Here is a 16396-nt window from a genome sequence, read left to right on the forward strand (position 1 = left end):
AAAATCGGAGCTGGTCGAGTGTTATTTCCCCCTTTGCAAGAGCAAATCCCAGCGGGGGTGATGGCCCGGCCCCGTCCTGTTTGATTTTGGGAGGTTTCTGTTCCTTGCTGCTGTGTGTGTGTTTGCAGACGAGGCTTTGGCCCTGGTTGCAGACAGACCATCTGTGCTGCCATATGTTTGTCACCGAGACACGCGCCTGTCGCGTGCACGAAGGGGACATCGCCCCGCGCATCCACCTGCCCCGGGCTGGGACAGACCCTTCTCAGTCCTCCTGGCATCAGGTTTAAAACATCTCAGGATGGTGGCTGTGGCTCGGTGGCCAAGAAGCCCTGAGTGCTGGTCCCTGAGGTTGCATCAGGCTCTGGTGGACCTGAGCTGCCCTTGCTCCTCCTGGCCAGCCCCGTTGCCAGCCAGCGGGCTCTGGTTGCATTTAAGAGCAAGACACAGATGGTGCTGGGGTTGTCCTCGCTTCTCTTTTTCTCTTCTTGCAACACTGCAGCCCCATCTGCTGCTGAGGCAATCGGTTCTCTCTGGCTCAAGGGAAAAAAAAGTGAATAAAATCTGGTTTTCTCCATGGAGGGTCATGGATGTCTCCACCTCCAGCCTTGTGCACCATGTGTGAGAGCGGTGACTTCTCGGGGCCGTGCTGCTGCCTCTCTCCTGCCTGAGGATCCAGGAGTGGCCCCAGGTACGGGGCAGCCCAGGGGAGAAGGCAGATGGATGCGTGTGGCCAGGAAAATGTGTGTCTGGATGGCTCTTAACCAGCTGTGGCTTTGCACCGCTGGCTGTCCCCGTAGTGCACAGGCCCGTCCGTGTGTCCCCACGTGGGTGTCAGACCACAGCGTGTGCAGGCTGTGGTGGGAGCCCCTGAAACCACGCAGATCAGTGGGGAGGGCCGGAGTTTGAGAGGTATGTGGGCTCCTAAACATGTAGTAGGGAGGATTCGGTGGGATTTTCAGCGGCCCCTGTCTGGATTAAATGTTTGGGATTAGGAGGAATGTGTGATCTGAGCTGGGGCACCCTCCCACCAGGCTGAGGCCCTCGTAGAAATTAGATGCAAGAATGAAAGATGGCAGCAGCCAGTGCAGTCATCAGCTATTTATTCTGATTTTTCATGCAATACATCAGTGTGAAGAAGAAAAAGACACACCCCCCCCACCATTACCCTGCAGTAACCACAGCATAACTCGACTGCCTCAAAGCCTCCGTGGGGCTGAAGCTGGGATTCTGCTCAGCTGTTAGGGGAGCAGAAAAGTGTAACTAAAAGCACTGAGTCTAAAAAAGAGTGGTGTTTTGTTTTGTTTTGGTTTGGTTTTTTTTGTTTGTTTTCCCCCAGCCTCGAGGACCTTCAGGCCCTGGAATAAGTATGATTGAGCTACTAGAATTTTTAATTCTTGATCCATTGCAGAGCTGAAGCCAACAGGAGAGCCAGTCACGGGGCTAGGGAGATGTGAGTGCAGTGAAATGCAGAACAGTCATGCCACAGGGTAGAAGAGATGACAGGGACATAAAGGACAGAGAGACCCAAGGAATCCAATTAGAGCAGAAAAGTGACTAAATATTGCATTAATGTGGATAGACATAATGCAGGAAGGCAGAAACCGCAGATCCTGCAGTAACTCTCTGCCTACCTAGCTGCTGAGGATTTGTTACATGGGAAACCCCCGAAACCCACTTGACACCCTCTCAGAGCACCTCATTAACCCTTTTGTGTCAAACACTTCTGTGCCACCACACGGTGACATCCTAAGCTGAAAGCAGAGAGCAGAAGTGATCCTCAAAGAGGTTTAGAGAAGCCCCATCAGCTCCAGGGAGAGGACTTCCCCTTAAGATGTCTTGGCTTCATCCCCGGCAGGACAGCTCGGTTCCTCCTGTGAGAGGGGGGGGCCCTGGCTCTGCTTGGTGCAAAGACGTGGTTCCTCCTCCCGTTGAGGCTGGGCATCGCGCACTGGCCGGGGGCTCCTCTTGCTGTTCTCCTGCCGTGGCTGGCGGCTCTCCTCTGGTGGGGGAAGCTTTGCATCCTCACGGCAGCGGATGGTTTCATCTCTCCGGGGTGTCTGGGGATGGTTCTCTTTGGTGGCTTGCTGGCATGGCTCGCAAGCGTCCCGTGGTTCTGGAGCCTGGGGCAGAGGTGGGCAGCTCCTGGCCTCCCTGTCCTCACGCTCTCTCAACTGGCAGCTGGACTTGGGCTCCGAAAGGACCTGCTCCCTGGCAGCTTTTGATCCATCTCCCCCGGGCTGATGCTCATTCTCTTGTACATCAGGCATCTTGGGGTGCTGGCTGTCCCTCCTGTCCTCCTTGAGCTTTGCCTGGCAAGCGTTACCCTTAACACCATCTGGCTCAGAGGCAGAAGCCTGGTGAGACCTGTCCCTCACTCCCATTTCAGACCTCTCCTGGGGCTCATTGAGGATTCCTGTGTTCTCCTGGGAGCTAGAAGCTGGTGTTCCCCCTTGCCGTGGCAGTTTGGACTCCCTTGTTTCTCGCTTGTCATTTTGGGGTCGTGGATCTGGGTGGTTGCTCTTGTCACACGGGACTGCTGGTGGCTGGGGTGACACACAGCACTTCTTCACATAGACAGGCTGTCCCAGGTCATTGGCCTGGTGGCAGATGATCTTGTAGGTGGTAGCTTCAGGATCATTCAGATTCTGGATCACATGGATTAAGTACGCAATGGTCTGAGGTTTACAAGCCTCAGGGAGGACCTGTACTTCTGGGGGTACATTAGGCTCAGCAGGGATGTAACGGACCCTCATGTCGGTGACAGATGCCTGCTGGCCTGCAGGGAAGAGGTCTCTGTTGTCTACCTCAACCGTTTGGTAGAGGCTTTTCTTATGCCTTAGTCTTTCATCCTCACGTGACCGGCATGTGTTTTCCTCAAGTGCTTCTTCCTCATGTAAAAGCTGATGGATACTCCTTTCTTGATCGTCTGAGGGATCGCTCGGAATATTCTCACGGGCATCAGGATGTAGTTCACTTCCATGATGACTGTGCAGAATCTCTAACTCCTGATCTTCGAGTCTCTGGAGGATGCTGCTCCTGCAGGTCCCTTCATCGGATCCCATGGCAACTTGTTGTCCACTCTTCTGTGTATGGCGGCTGCAGCGCTCATACACCTCCAGCTCGCGTTGGCGATCGGTCCTGCCGTTGCACACAGGCTCTTCCCTGTCTCTTCCCTGGAAAGTCTTCTTCTCATCCTCTGATTCTTCGCACTCACGGGGATGCTCCCTCCTTTCCACATCATCATGGGGCTCCTCTTCACAGGACATGGGTTGACACTCCCTCCTTACCACGTCGTCACGGGGCTCCCTTTCATGGGACACACGGTGGACGTTGATGTCTCCTTCTGCCTCTGCTGACTCTTGCGTCCGTTCGAACCTCACGGACTCACGTTGTCTCCTTCCCTCATCTTTGGGCTCACGTGTTGGAGGGTCACGCCTCTCGCGTGTCTCTCTCAGGTCGGTGGTGGCACCTCGCTCTTCCCTTTCGCGTGTCTGGCGGCTGCGGCGCTCGTAGGCCTCCAGATCCAGCTCGCGTTGGCAATCGGTCCTCCTGTCATCCATTGGCTCTTCCCTTTCTCTTCGCCGGCAAGTCCTCCTGCCATCCTCTGGTTCTTCGCAAACACGGGATCGCTGCCCACTTTCCACCTCGTCATGGTTCTCCCGTTTGCTGGACACACGGTGGACCTTGATATCCGCTTCTGCTTCTGCCTCTGCCGTCTCTCGCGTCCGTTCGAATCTCACAGATTCACGTTGTCTCATTCCCTCATCTTTGGGCTCACGTGTTGGAGGGTCACGCCTCTTGCGTGTCTCTCTCAGGTCGGTGGTGACACCTCGCTCTTCCCTTTCACGTGTCTGGCGGTTGCGGCGCTCGTAGGCCTCCAGATCCAGCTCGTGTTGGTGATCGGTCCTCCTGTCATCCACGGGCTCTTCCCTTTCTCTTTGCCGGCAAGTCCTCCTGTCATCCTCTGGTTCTTCGCAAACACGGGGACGCTGCCCCCTTTGCTCCTCGTCATGGGGCTCCCGTTTGCGGGACACACGGTGGACCTTGATATCTGCTTCTGCTTCTGCTTCTGCCATCTCTCGTGTCCGTTCGTACCTCACGGATTCACGTTGTCTCCTTCCCTCGTCTTTGGGCTCACGTGTTGGAGGGTCACGCCTCTCGCGTGTCTCTCTCAGGTCGCTGGTGACACCTCGCTCTTCCCTTTCACATGTCTGGCGGCTGCGGCGCTCGGAGGCCTCCAGGTCCAGCTCGCGTTGGCGATCGGTCCTCCTGTCATCCACGGGCTCTTCCCTTTCTCTTTGCCGGGAAGTCTTCCTCTGATCCTGTGGTTCTTTGGACACACGGGGATGCTCCTTTCTTCCCACCTCCTCATGGGGCTCTTCTTCACAGGACATGAGTCGACACTTCCTTCTTTCCATGTCGTCACGTTTCTCCCTTTCCCGGGACTCACAGTGGACCTTGATGTCTGCTTCTGCCTCTGCCGTCACTCGTGTCCGTTCGAACCTCACGGATTCACGTTGTCTCCTTCCCTCATCTTCGGGCTCGTGTGTTGGAGGGTCATGCCTCTTGGGTGTCTCTCTCAGGTCGGTGGTGACACCTCGCTCTTCGCTTTTGCGTTTCTGGCGGCTGCGGCGCTCGGAGGCCTCCAGATCCAGGTCAATTTGGCGATCGGTCCTCCTGTCGTCCATTGGCTCTTCCCTATGTCTTTGCCAGCAAGTCCTTCTGTCATCCTCTGGTTCTTCGCACACACGGGGACGCTGCCCACTTTCCACCCCGTCATGGTTCTCCCGTTCACGGGACACACGGTGGACGTTGATGTCTGCTTCTGCCTCGGCCATCTCTCGTGTCCGTTCGTACCTCACGGATTCACATTGTCTCCTTCCCTCATCTTCGGGCTCGCGTGTTGGAGGGTCACGCCTCTCACGTGTCTCTCTCTGGTTGGTGGTGACACCTCGTTCTTCCCTTTCACGTGTCTGGCGGCTGCGGCGCTCGTAGGCCTCCAGGTCCAGCTCACGTTGACGATCAGTCCTCCTGTCGTCCATTGGCTCTTCCCTTTCTATTTGCTGGCTAGTCCTCCTGTCATCCTCTGGTTCTTTGCACACACGGGGACGCTGCCTCCTTTCCACATCATCACGGGGCTCCTGTTTGTGGGACACATGGCGGACCTCAATGTCTGCTGCTGCTTCTGCCGTCACTCGTGTCCGTTCGTATCTCACAGATTCACGTTGTCTCCTTCCCTCATCTTCGGGCTCGCGTGTTGGAGGGTCATGCCTCTCACGTGTCTCTCTCAGGTCAGTGGTGACACCTCGCTCTTCCCTTTCACATGTCTGGCGGCTGCGGCGCTCGGAGGCCTCCAGGTCCAGCTCGCGTTGGCGATCGGTCCTCCTGTCACGCAGAGGCACTTCCCTTTCTCCTTGCCGGCAAGTCTTCCTGTCATCCTCTGGTTCTTCGCAAACACGGGGACGCTGTGTCCTTTCCACCTCGTCACGGTTCTCCCGTTCGCGGGACACACGGTGGACCTTGATATCTGCTTCTACTTCTGTCTCTGCCATCTCTCGTGTCCGTTCGAATCTCACGGACTCACGTTGTCTTCCTCCCTCATCTTTGGGCTCACGTGTTGGAGGATCACGCCTCTCGCGTGTCTCTCTCAGGTCGGTGGTGACACCTCGCTCTTCCCTTTCACGTGTCTGGCGGCTGCGGCGCTCGGAGGCCTCCAGGTCCAGCTCGCGTTGGCGGTGGGTCCTCCTATTGCTCACGGGCTCTTCCCTATCTCTTTGGCTGCAAGTCTTCCTCTGATCCTCTGGTTCTTTGGACACACAGGGATGTTCCCTTCTTCCCACCTCCTCACGGGACTCTTCTTTGCAGAACACGGGTCGACGCTCCCCACTTTCCACATCGTCACGGTTCTCCCTTTCTTGGGACATGCGGTGGACCTTGATATCTGCTTCTGCTTCTGCCTCTGCTGTCTCTCGTGTCCGTTCGAATCTCACGGATTCACGTTGTCTCCTTCCCTCATCTTCGGGCGCGCGTGTTGGAGGGTCACGCCTCTCGCGTGTCTCTCTCAGGTTGCTGGTGACACCTCGCTCTTCCCTTTCACGTGTCTGGCGGCTGCGGCGCTCGTAGGCCTCCAGGTCCAGCTCGCGTTGGCGATCGGTCCTCCTGTCGTCCATGGGCTTTTCCCTTTCTCTTTGCCAGCAAGTCCTTCTTTCATCCTCTGATTCTTCGCAAACATGGGGACGCTGCTCCCTTTGCTCCTCGTCATGGGGCTCCCGTTCGCTGGACACACGGTGGACCTTGATATCTGCTTCTGCTTCTGCTTCTGCCATCTCTCGTGTCCGTTCGAACCTCACGGACTCACGTTGTCTCCTTCCCTCATCTTCGGGCTCACGTGTTGGAGGGTCATGCCTCTTGGGTGTCTCTCTCAGGTTGGTGGTGACACCTCGCTCTTCCCTTTCACGTGTCTGGCGGCTGCGGCGCTCGTAGGCCTCCAGATCCAGCTCGCGTTGGTGATCAGTCCTCCTGTCACGCAGAGGCACTTCCCTTTCTCTTTGCCGGCAAGTCTTCCTGTCTTCCTCTGGTTTGTCACACACACGCGGTCGCTGCCCCCTTTCCACCTCGTCATGGGGCTCCCGTTCGCTGGACACACGGTGGACCTTGATATCTGCTTCTACTTCTGCCTCTGCCATCTCTCGTGTCCGTTCGTACCTCACGGACTCACGTTGTCTCCCTCCCTCATCTTTGGGCTCACGTGTTGGAGGGTCACGCCTCTCGCGTGTCTCTCTCTGGTCGGTGGTGACACCTCGCTCTTCTCTTTCACGTGTCTGGCGGCTGCGGCGCTCGTAGGCCTCCAGGTCCAGCTTGCGTTGGCGATCAGTCCTCCTGTCGTCCATTGGCTCTTCCCTTTCTATTTGCCGGCAAGTCCTCCTGTCATCCTCTGGTTCTTTGCACACACAGGGACGCTGCCTCCTTTCCACATCATCACAGGGCTCCAGTTTGTGGGACACGCGGCGGACCTCAATGTCTGCTGCTGCTTCTGCCGTCACTCGTGTCTGTTCGTATCTCACGGACTCACGTTGTCTCCTTCCCTCATCTTCGGGCTCGCGTGTTGGAGGGTCATGCCTCTCGCGTGTCTCTCTCAGGTCGCTGGTGACACCTCGTTCTTCCCTTTCACGTGTCTGGCGGCTGCGGCGCTCGTAGGCCTCCAGATCCAGCTCGCGTTGGCGATCGGTCCTCCTGTCATGCAGAGGCACTTCCCTTTCTCTTTGCCAGCAAGTCTTCCTGTCATCCTCTGGTTCTTCGCAAACACGGGGACGCTGTGTCCTTTCCACCTTGTCACGGTTCTCCTGTTCGCGGGACACACGGTGGACCTTGATATCTGCTTCTACTTCTGTCTCTGCCATCTCTCGTGTCTGTTCGTACCTCACGGACTCACCTTGTCTCCCTCCCTCATCTTTGGGCTCGCGTGTTGGAGGGTCACGCCTCTCGCGTGTCTCTCTCAGGTCGGTGGTGACACCTCGCTCTTCCCTTTCACGTGTCTGGCGGCTGCGGCGCTCAGAGGCCTCCAGGTCCAGCTCGCGTTGGCGATGGGTCCTCCTATTGCTCACGGGCTCTTCCCTATCTCTTTGGCTGCAAGTCTTCCTCTGATCCTCTGGTTCTTTGGACACACAGGGATGTTCCCTTCTTCCCACCTCCTCACGGGACTCTTCTTTGGAGAACACGGGTCGACGCTCCCTCCTTTCCACATCGTCACGGTTCTCCCTTTCTCGGGACATGCGGTGTATCTTGATATCTGCATCTACTTCTGCCTCTGCCATCTCTCGTGTCCGTTCATACCTCACAGACTCATGTTGTCTTCCTCCCTCGTCTTTGTGCTCGCGTGTTGGAGGGTCACGCCTCTCGTGTGTCTCTCTCTGGTCGGTGGTGACACCTCGTTCTTCCCTTTCACGTGTCTGGCGGCTGCGGCGCTCGGAGGCCTCCAGGTCCAGCTCGCGTTGGCGATCGTTCCTCCTGTTATCCATGGGCTCTTCCCTGTCTCTTTGCCGGGAAGTCTTCCTCTGATCCTGTGATTCTTTGGACACACGGGGATGGTCCTTTCTTCCCACGTCCTCACGGGACTCTTCTTCGCAGGACATGGGTCGACACTCCCTCCTTTCCATGTCATCACGGTTCTCCCTTTCATGGGACACACGGTGGACGTTGATGTCTGCTTCTGCCTCTGCCATCTCTCGTGTCCGTTCGAACCTCACGGACTCACGTTGTCTTCCTCCCTCATCTTCGGGCTCGCGTGTTGGAGGGTCATGCCTCTCGTGTGTCTCTCTCAGGTCGGTGGTGACACCTCGTTCTTCCCTTTCACGTGTCTGGCGGCTGCGGCGCTCGGAGGCCTCCAGGTCCAGCTCCCGTTGGCGATCGGTCCTCCTGTCACGCAGAGGCACTTCCCTTTCTCCTTGCCGGCAAGTCTTCCTGTCATCCTCTGGTTCTTCACAAACACGGGGACGCTGTGTCCTTTCCACCTTGTCACGGTTCTCCCGTTCGCGGGACACACGGTGGACCTTGATATCTGCTTCTACTTCTGTCTCTGCCATCTCTCGTGTCCGTTCGAATCTCATGAACTCACGTTGTCTTCCTCCCTCATCTTTGGGCTCACGTGTTGGAGGGTCACGCCTCTCGTGTGTCTCTCTCAGGTCGGTGGTGACACCTCGCTCTTCCCTTTCACGTGTCTGGCGGCTGCGGCGCTCGGAGGCCTCCAGGTCCAGCTCGCGTTGGCGATGGGTCCTCCTATTGCTCACGGGCTCTTCCCTATCTCTTTGGCTGCAAGTCTTCCTCTGATCCTCTGGTTCTTTGGACACACAGGGATGTTCCCTTCTTCCCACCTCCTCACGGGACTCTTCTTTGCAGAACACGGGTCGACGCTCCCCACTTTCCACATCGTCACGGTTCTCCCTTTCTTGGGACATGCGGTGGACCTTGATATCTGCTTCTGCTTCTGCCTCTGATGTCTCTCGCGTCCGTTCGAATCTCACGGATTCACGTTGTCTCCTTCCCTCATCTTCGGGCTCGCGTGTTGGAGGGTCACGCCTCTCGCGTGTCTCTCTCAGGTCGGTGGTGACACCTCGCTCTTCCCTTTCACGTGTCTGGCTGCTGCGGCGCTCGTAGGCCTCCAGGTCCAGCTCGCGTTGGTGATCGGTCCTCCTGTCACGCAGAGGCACTTCCCTTTCTCTTTGCCAGCAAGTCTTCCTGTCATCCTCTGGTTCTTCGCAAACACGGGGATGCTGCCCCCTTTGCTCCTCGTCATGGTTCTCCCGTTTGCGGGACACACGGTGGACCTTGATATCTGTTTCTGCTTCTGCCTCTGCCATCTCTTGTGTCCGTTCGTATCTGACAGACTCACCTTGTCTCCTTCTCTCATCTTCAGGCTCGTGTATTGGAGAGTCACTCCTCTCGCGTGTCTCTCGCGTGTCGGTGGTGACACCTCGCTCTTCTCTTTCACGTGTCTGGCGGCTGCGGCGCTTGTAGGCCTCCAGATCCAGCTCGCGTTGGCGATCGGTCCTCCTGTCGTCCATTGGCTCTTCCCTTTCTATTTGCCGGCAAGTCCTCCTGTCATCCTCTGGTTCTTTGCAAACACGGGGATGCTGCCTCCTTTCCTCATCATCACAGGGCTCCAGTTTGTGGGACACATGGCGGACCTCAATGTCTGCTGCTGCTTCTGCCGTCACTCGTGTCCGTTCGTATCTCACGGATTCACGTTGTCTCCTTCCCTCATCTTCGGGCTCACGTGTTGGAGGGTCACGCCTCTCGCGTGTCTCTCTCAGGTCGGTGGTGACACCTCGCTCTTCCCTTTCACGTGTCTGGCGGCTGCGGCGCTCGTAGGCCTCCAGATCCAGCTCGCGTTGGCGATCAGTCCTCCTGTCGTCCATGGGCTTTTCCCTTTCTCCTTGCCGGCAAGTCCTCCTGTCATCCTCTGGTTCTTCGCAAACACGGGATCGCTGCCCACTTTCCACCTCGTCATGGTTCTCCCGTTTGCGGGACACACGGTGGACCTTGATATCTGCTTCTACTTCTGCCTCTGCCATCTCTCGTGTCCGTTCGTACCTCACGGACTCACCTTGTCTCCCTCCCTCATCTTCGGGCTCACGTGTTGGAGGGTCACGCCTCTCGCGTGTCTCTCTCAGGTCGGTGGTGACACCTCGCTCTTCCCTTTCACGTGTCTGGCGGCTGCGGCGCTCGGAGGCCTCCAGGTCCAGCTCGCGTTGGCGATGGGTCCTCCTATTGCTCACCGGCTCTTCCCTATCTCTTTGGCTGCAAGTCTTCCTCTGATCCTCTGGTTCTTTGGTCACACAGGGATGTTCCCTTCTTCCCACCTCCTCACGGGACTCTTCTTTGCAGAACACGGGTCGACGCTCCCTCCTTTCCACATCGTCACGGTTCTCCTTTTCTTGGGACATGCGGTGTATCTTGATATCTGCATCTACTTCTGCCTCTGCTGTCTCTCGTGTCCGTTCATACCTCACAGACTCACGTTGTCTTCCTCCCTCATCTCCGGGCTCGCGTGTTGGAGGGTCATGCCTCTCGCGTGTCTCTCTCAGGTCGGTGGTGACACCTCGCTCTTCCCTTTCACGTGTCTGGCGGCTGCGGCGCTCGTAGGCCTCCAGATCCAGCTTGCGTTGGCGATCGGTCCTCCTGTCACGCAGAGGAACTTCCCTTTCTCTTTGCCGGCAAGTCCTCCTGTCATCCTCTGGTTCTTCGCAAACACGGGATCGCTGCCCACTTTCCACCTCGTCATGGTTCTCCCATTTGCTGGACACACGGTGGACCCTGATATCTGCTTCTACTTCTGCCTCTGCCATCTCTCGTGTCCGTTCGTACCTCACGGACTCACCTTGTCTCCCTCCCTCATCTTTGGGCTCACGTGTTGGAGGTTCACGCCTCTCGCGTGTCTCTCTCAGGTCGGTGGTGACACCTCGTTCTTCCCTTTCACGTGTCTGGCGGCTGCGGCGCTCGGAGGCCTCCAGGTCCAGCTCGCGTTGGCGATCGGTCCTCCTGTCATCCATTGGCTCTTCCCTTTCTCTTTGCCGGCAAGTCCTCCTGTCATCCTCCGGTTTGTCACACACACGTGGTCGCTGCCCACTTTCCACCTCCTCATGGGGCTCCCGTTCGCTGGACACACGGTGGACCTTGATATCTGCTTCTACTTCTGCCTCTGCCGTCACTCGTGTCTGTTCGAACCTCACGGATTCACGTTGTCTCCTTGCCTCATCTTCGGGCTCACGTGTTGGAGGATCACGCCTCTCGTGTGTCTCTCTCAGGTCGGTGGTGACACCTCGTTCTTCCCTTTCACGTGTCTGGCGGGTGCGGCGCTCGGAGGCCTCCAGGTCCAGCTCGCGTTGGCGATCAGTCCTCCTGTCAACCACGGGCTCTTCCCTTTCTCTTTGCCGGCAAGTCCTCCTGTCATCCTCTGGTTCTTTGCATTCATGGAGACACTCCTTCCTTTCCAGCTCATCACGGGGCTCCACTTCACGGGACACGGTTCGATGCTCCCTTTTTTCCATGTCGTCATGGTTCTCCTGTTCCCGGGACACCTGGTGGATCTTGGTGTCTGCTTCTTCTTCTGCCATGTCTTGCATCCATTCAAACCTCACGGACTCACCTTGTCTCCTTCCCTCGTCTTCGGGCTCGCGTATTAGAGGGTCACGCCTCTCGTGTGTCTCTCTCAGGTCGGCGGTGACACCTCGCTCTTCCCTTTCACGTGTCTGGCGGCTGCAGCGCTCATTGGCTTCCAGCTGCACCTCCCACTGGTCCTCGATCCTTCTTTCATATACAGACTTTTTTCTCCCTGCATTATCTCGTTCTTCCTGCTTCTGTTCATGATGTACGTCTCTTTTGCTTTCTGGATATGTAAGCTCATTTTCCTTGTTCTTCTCTTGTTCATAAATGTCTCTTTCTGCCTCACGGGTCTCATAGTTCCTGAGATTAATTTCTAGCGGTTCCTGTATGTAGGATTGATATGGGCGTGTTGAGTCCAGGCATTCAGGCTCACGTGGCTGGTGGCTGCTGCGTTCAAGTGCTTTTTGTTCCAGGTCACGTACATCGTAGCGGTTTCTCTGTCTTGTGAGTAATTCAGGTTTATGTGGCTGATTTTGACTTCTTCTATCTTCTTCTTGTGGCCTCTGGTTTATTTGATCATGTGCAGGTAGTGCTGGCTCGTGTGGCTGATGGTTACTCCACCGGTTTGGCAGTGGTTGTGGTTCACAGGTCTGGCTGCAACTCCTCACGTCTTCCAGTTGTTCTGATTGAAGGCCCTCTTGATTTTGTCTCTCATTTTCCTGCACTCTGGGCTCATGTGCTTGCAAGCTGCTGCGCTGGCTGAGCTGTACATCTTCTCGTCTGTCTGGCTCCAGTGGCTGACGTCTTCTCTGGCTGTTCTGTTGGTTGCAAGGCTCTTGGCTTCGTTCTTCATATACGTGAGGGATCAGTCTCCCTTCCTTGGTGCGTTGTTTTGCATCATTTCTGCTTTGTGTGTTACGTTGCTGGTGATGACTCCCCTCTTCCTCTAGTGTTTCAAGCTCACTGATCCTGGTGTCTTCTTGCAGCTCACAGGGGGGATGATGATTACCCTCAGAGGCTTTTTGTTCCTCCTCCTGGAATTGCCGACTGATCCCTCTGTTCTTAATATCTGGCTCTCGGAGTGACTTGCCAGTGGTTGTCAACTTTGTTCTTTGCAGAAGGCATGGTCCCTTTGGCAGGTACCAGTAACAAGCCTTAGCCACTCCGAACACCAGAAGCAGGAACTCATTAAAATCTATTTTCCCATCATCATCCCACTCCAGAAACTTCAGAATCTTGTCAATTGTCTGAGGGTCATGCGGCTTCTGCAGGGAAAACACACACAGGGAAACAAAAAATGGGATTTTAGCCTTCCTGCTCCTTGTCAGAGAAATTCAAAGACAGGGACAATTTCTCCTTCTCTCTCTCACACCTTCACTCTTACAGCTCAACAACAACTCCATGTCTTTGTTCTCCATTTTCCTGGTTGTTCCCCAGCTGCAGCTAACTAGATCTCTTCTCTGGGATATGCTGTATTGTTCTGCTGGATGCATTTCCTTCTTACCTTTGAAAGAATACCATACCTCCCACAGTTCATTTTCCAGCTTTTGCCCATTTGCTCATGGCAAAATTGGTTGGAAGAACTGTCGAAGCAGTTAGTGCAAAGGAACTCAACTGCTGCTCCCCTTTGGTGATAGCCTCCCCGTCCCACTGACATAAGTATCCAGAGGAAGATTTTGCAGTCCCTGCACTGCAGTCTTGGCCTCAAGCCCTCCCCCTCACAGCAACACTCACATCTATGACATCTGCAAACTCCCTCTGGATGAACTCTTTCATCTTCCTTCGGCTGAGGTTGGAGCAGTCTCCATCTTCCTTTGCCTGTTTGTGAAAGACGCTGATGATGGTGGAAATGCCGTCTAAGAAGCAAGACATCTTCCTGCAGATTCAAGCAAGCCTGCAAGAAGAGGAGCAGACCTAAGGATGGGAGATTTTCTTGCCTCTGAAAAGAGGAAGGAGAATTGCTGGGGCCAGGCTGCGTGTGTTAACGAGATGCTGGGTGCCATGTGCTATGTGTCCTCTCCTGTGCCAGGGCGAGCTCTGTTTGACCAGAGCACTGGGAAGAACTTCAAATGCTTAGGGGTTTTAGTGGGATGGGGAGTGTCCTCCAACCTATCTACTGTTGTATTTGAGTGACGTTTGACAGGGGATGGCAAGATGCCTGCATTTGTAGACCACAGGGAGGGAACTGGGGATGATGACTCAAAAGATGCCCCAGGAACCCATCCCCATGGATGGTACTTATATTTCCAGGACCCACACTGTTATCTCTGCCTGGCACTGAGACACACCAGCTTCTGTGAGCCAGGTTAGAAGATGTCCCAGCACTGGCAAGGTCTGAGACAAGATCTAGCTGGGTCAGAGACAGGTAGGGTGCTTACACAGGGAGTTAAAACAAGCCCTGTGGCAGATGCTCCTGTGACCAGTAGTAATGCAAATCAATCAATAAAACTTTCATTACAACATCAGTTCATTGGCAAATAGGTTTTGGCCAGAGGGGAACTGTCAGATCACCTAGGTTAGTGTTACTTATTTAATTTTACTGAAAACTGCTTGGCAGAAAGCAGTGCTGATGTTGGAGCTTTGTTTCTGGAAACTTCGGAAGCCACCTCCTTCCTTCCTCCTCATAGGATCCCCAAGCCTGTATCATCTACATCAGTGCCAAGAGCTCACATCTGGGGAAGCTCTGCCGTGTCTGCCTTGCTGACTCTATAACACGCACATACACATGAACACATGTGCACACCTCTGCATACAGCATCCTGTTTTTTGGTATTACTGTAGAAAACAAAATTTTCCCAATTTGTTCATTCTGGCTGGGAGCTGATTCCAGACCAAAGTAATGCTCAAAACCTGGCTCCCCCTCTTGTTTTCCCTTTGAGAAAAGCTGCCTCTACACATGGAAGCATGATGACAGCATGCAAGTGTCCGAACAACACAAACCAACATTTCTCTGAATATAAAAGCAAAAGGCTTTCAGAAAATACTGCGGCAGGAATGATGCTGCCACCCAACATGAATCCTATAGAAATAACATATCCTTGCCCAGCAAAATGCACATTTCAGAAGGAGTGACTTACCCAAATCACCAGCGGGATCAAGTGGGATTCCTGTGAAGCCGTGCAGAGCGATCGGAGGACCCGAGTGCTTTTATAGGGTCCATGACGGAGCTACAGAAAGGAGACACCCTTTGTGGACGTTGTCCTGATTCATCTTTGGCCAAGCCCAGCTGCACCTTGACGTCCTCAAACGGGTTATTTAACTTATCATCCCCTTACCTATCATTTTAACCCAGAAATAGCAGTTGCCATGTGGCAATTCAGGCACTGGCTGGTTCCACCTAATCCAGACTGTAAAGTTATTTTACAGGCTGATTGCATTTCAGATTTTAAAAAATCTGGAGTAGCTATAAAGTGTATATATGTATTCACGGGAGGGTGTATTTTTATATAAATGTACATATGCATAAGTATGAATTTAAATATACAACACACACACACATAAAAGTACTGCCAGAAATTTTGAAGATGAGGACAGACTGCTGATGGTAGCAGAGCTCACTATGAGGACAGTCAAGGTCTGTATGGCCCATGATCTTGGTACCACAATATCAGAGATTATTTTTGTTTGCTTTTTGCGCTGTTCCTTTGGCACGTTGGGCCTGAAGTCAACAGGCTTTGGGTCTAGCTTTCAGTCACAGAAGGACAGAAGAAGACCTAAGTTGTATGAAGATGATGAACTGCAGGTGCAGAGCAGTGAGATCCTCAAATCCTCCAGATCTTGGCTTGCGTGGTGTCCTTGTATAGTGTTTTATTTTTGGTAGCTTCTTATTAAGGAGCCTTTTTGTTCTATTATCCAGGTTTTTGTTGGAAAAAAAACCAACCACAAACAGAACATTTTTAAATGGTAAAGTTTGCAAAATGAATTTTTGTACAAGAAAATGTCTGTTCAATACGCAATGACTTTTCATTGAGAAAAATAATGATAAAACACTTTTCACATTAACTGTCTTCCATGAACGACTTTCATTTCAACTTAGCTTGATCTTTAATTAAAAATAAAACAGAAACCTCCCTGCCGAGAGGTCGATTCATGTTGAATCTTCATCTTGTTGCCCTAGGCAGCTTTTGCTGTAATTACCTCTACAATTTTTTTATTATTATTTTTTTTTTAATCTTTAACAGCAAAATAATTAGAGACCAACCTATTCGTTTATTCACCCCAAATTCTGCCAGTACACAGAACAAATAAGGAAGATACCAGCCGTGCCACCTGGGCCCCTGCTTTTTGTTTTAGAGGTAGGATGATGCCTTGACAAGCATGACGGAGACATTGCAGAGAGTCTTCAGAGCATGAACTTGTCACGCAGCCTTGGGTGAGTGGCTCATCTGGCCCATCTGTAAGGTAAGATCATACTGGGTGTAGGAGCCTAATTAATTAGTGCTGGTAACACCTTGGGGATACTCATACAAGTGCGTACGAAGGATTGTTACTAACCATACTTCATTTTTGAGCTTTTTTTCAAGATTAAATTATACTTGTGCAAATTATACCCCACCTGTGGGATAATAACACCCTTGGGAAACTGTAATTTTATGGTAGATTGGAGTTATTATTAAAATTAAAGTATTAGAGCGTGGCTCGGTGTCCTGTAACAGTCTGTAATCCCCCCGCAGGGTCTGGGGCAGTGCGGGATGGTCGGGTGCCATGTGAGCCATCCATCAGGCAGAGTTTGGGTATCGATGCAGGAAAAGGTACGATGCCTTTTGGCCATGCGTTTCACCTGCTTTCCCGGGCT

General features: G+C 53.8%; 1 protein-coding gene across 6 annotated transcripts; it reads right to left on the reverse strand.

Moving 5' to 3' along the window:
- Positions 1 to 1604: 1604 nt before the first annotated feature.
- TCHH (trichohyalin) lies at positions 1605 to 14717 on the reverse strand. 6 transcript variants are annotated; one of them, XM_042785369.1, is made up of 7 exons: positions 14679 to 14717; positions 13336 to 13495; positions 11190 to 12866; positions 9516 to 10823; positions 8214 to 9155; positions 4952 to 5957; positions 1605 to 4597 (listed from the first exon to the last, which is right to left on the reverse strand). In XM_042785369.1, the coding sequence occupies exons 2-7, from the start codon at positions 13471 to 13473 to the stop codon at positions 1827 to 1829; spliced, it is 7842 nt and encodes a 2613-aa protein (XP_042641303.1). In that variant the 5' UTR covers positions 13474 to 13495; positions 14679 to 14717; the 3' UTR covers positions 1605 to 1826. The 6 variants fall into 6 exon arrangements, with proteins under 6 accessions (XP_042641303.1, XP_042641302.1, XP_042641300.1 ...); XM_042785368.1 differs by having other exon boundaries at positions 9516 to 10643; positions 11004 to 12866; XM_042785366.1 differs by adding an exon at positions 9240 to 9244 and having other exon boundaries at positions 8214 to 9167; positions 9533 to 12866.
- Positions 14718 to 16396: the final 1679 nt, after the last annotated feature.

This window comes from Tyto alba, unplaced genomic scaffold, assembly GCF_018691265.1.
Source record: "Tyto alba isolate M040663 unplaced genomic scaffold, T.alba_DEE_v4.0 Super-Scaffold_8, whole genome shotgun sequence".
NCBI lineage: Eukaryota > Metazoa > Chordata > Aves > Strigiformes > Tytonidae > Tyto > Tyto alba.

Bases quoted from the DNA above. Each gene is read 5' to 3' on its own strand.
- TCHH (XM_042785366.1), bottom strand. From the start codon at position 13,473: ATGTCTTGCTTCTTAGACGGCATTTCCACCATCATCAGCGTCTTTCAC. The intron at 5,958-8,213 runs GCAGAAGCAGAC...GAGACAGCAGAG, and splicing joins GGACACGAGAGATGGCAGAG to GCAGAAGCAGAAGCAGATAT. The intron at 4,598-4,951 runs GTGTCACCACCA...GCGAAGAGCGAG, and splicing joins ACGTGAAAGGGAAGAACGAG to GTGTCACCACCGACCTGAGA.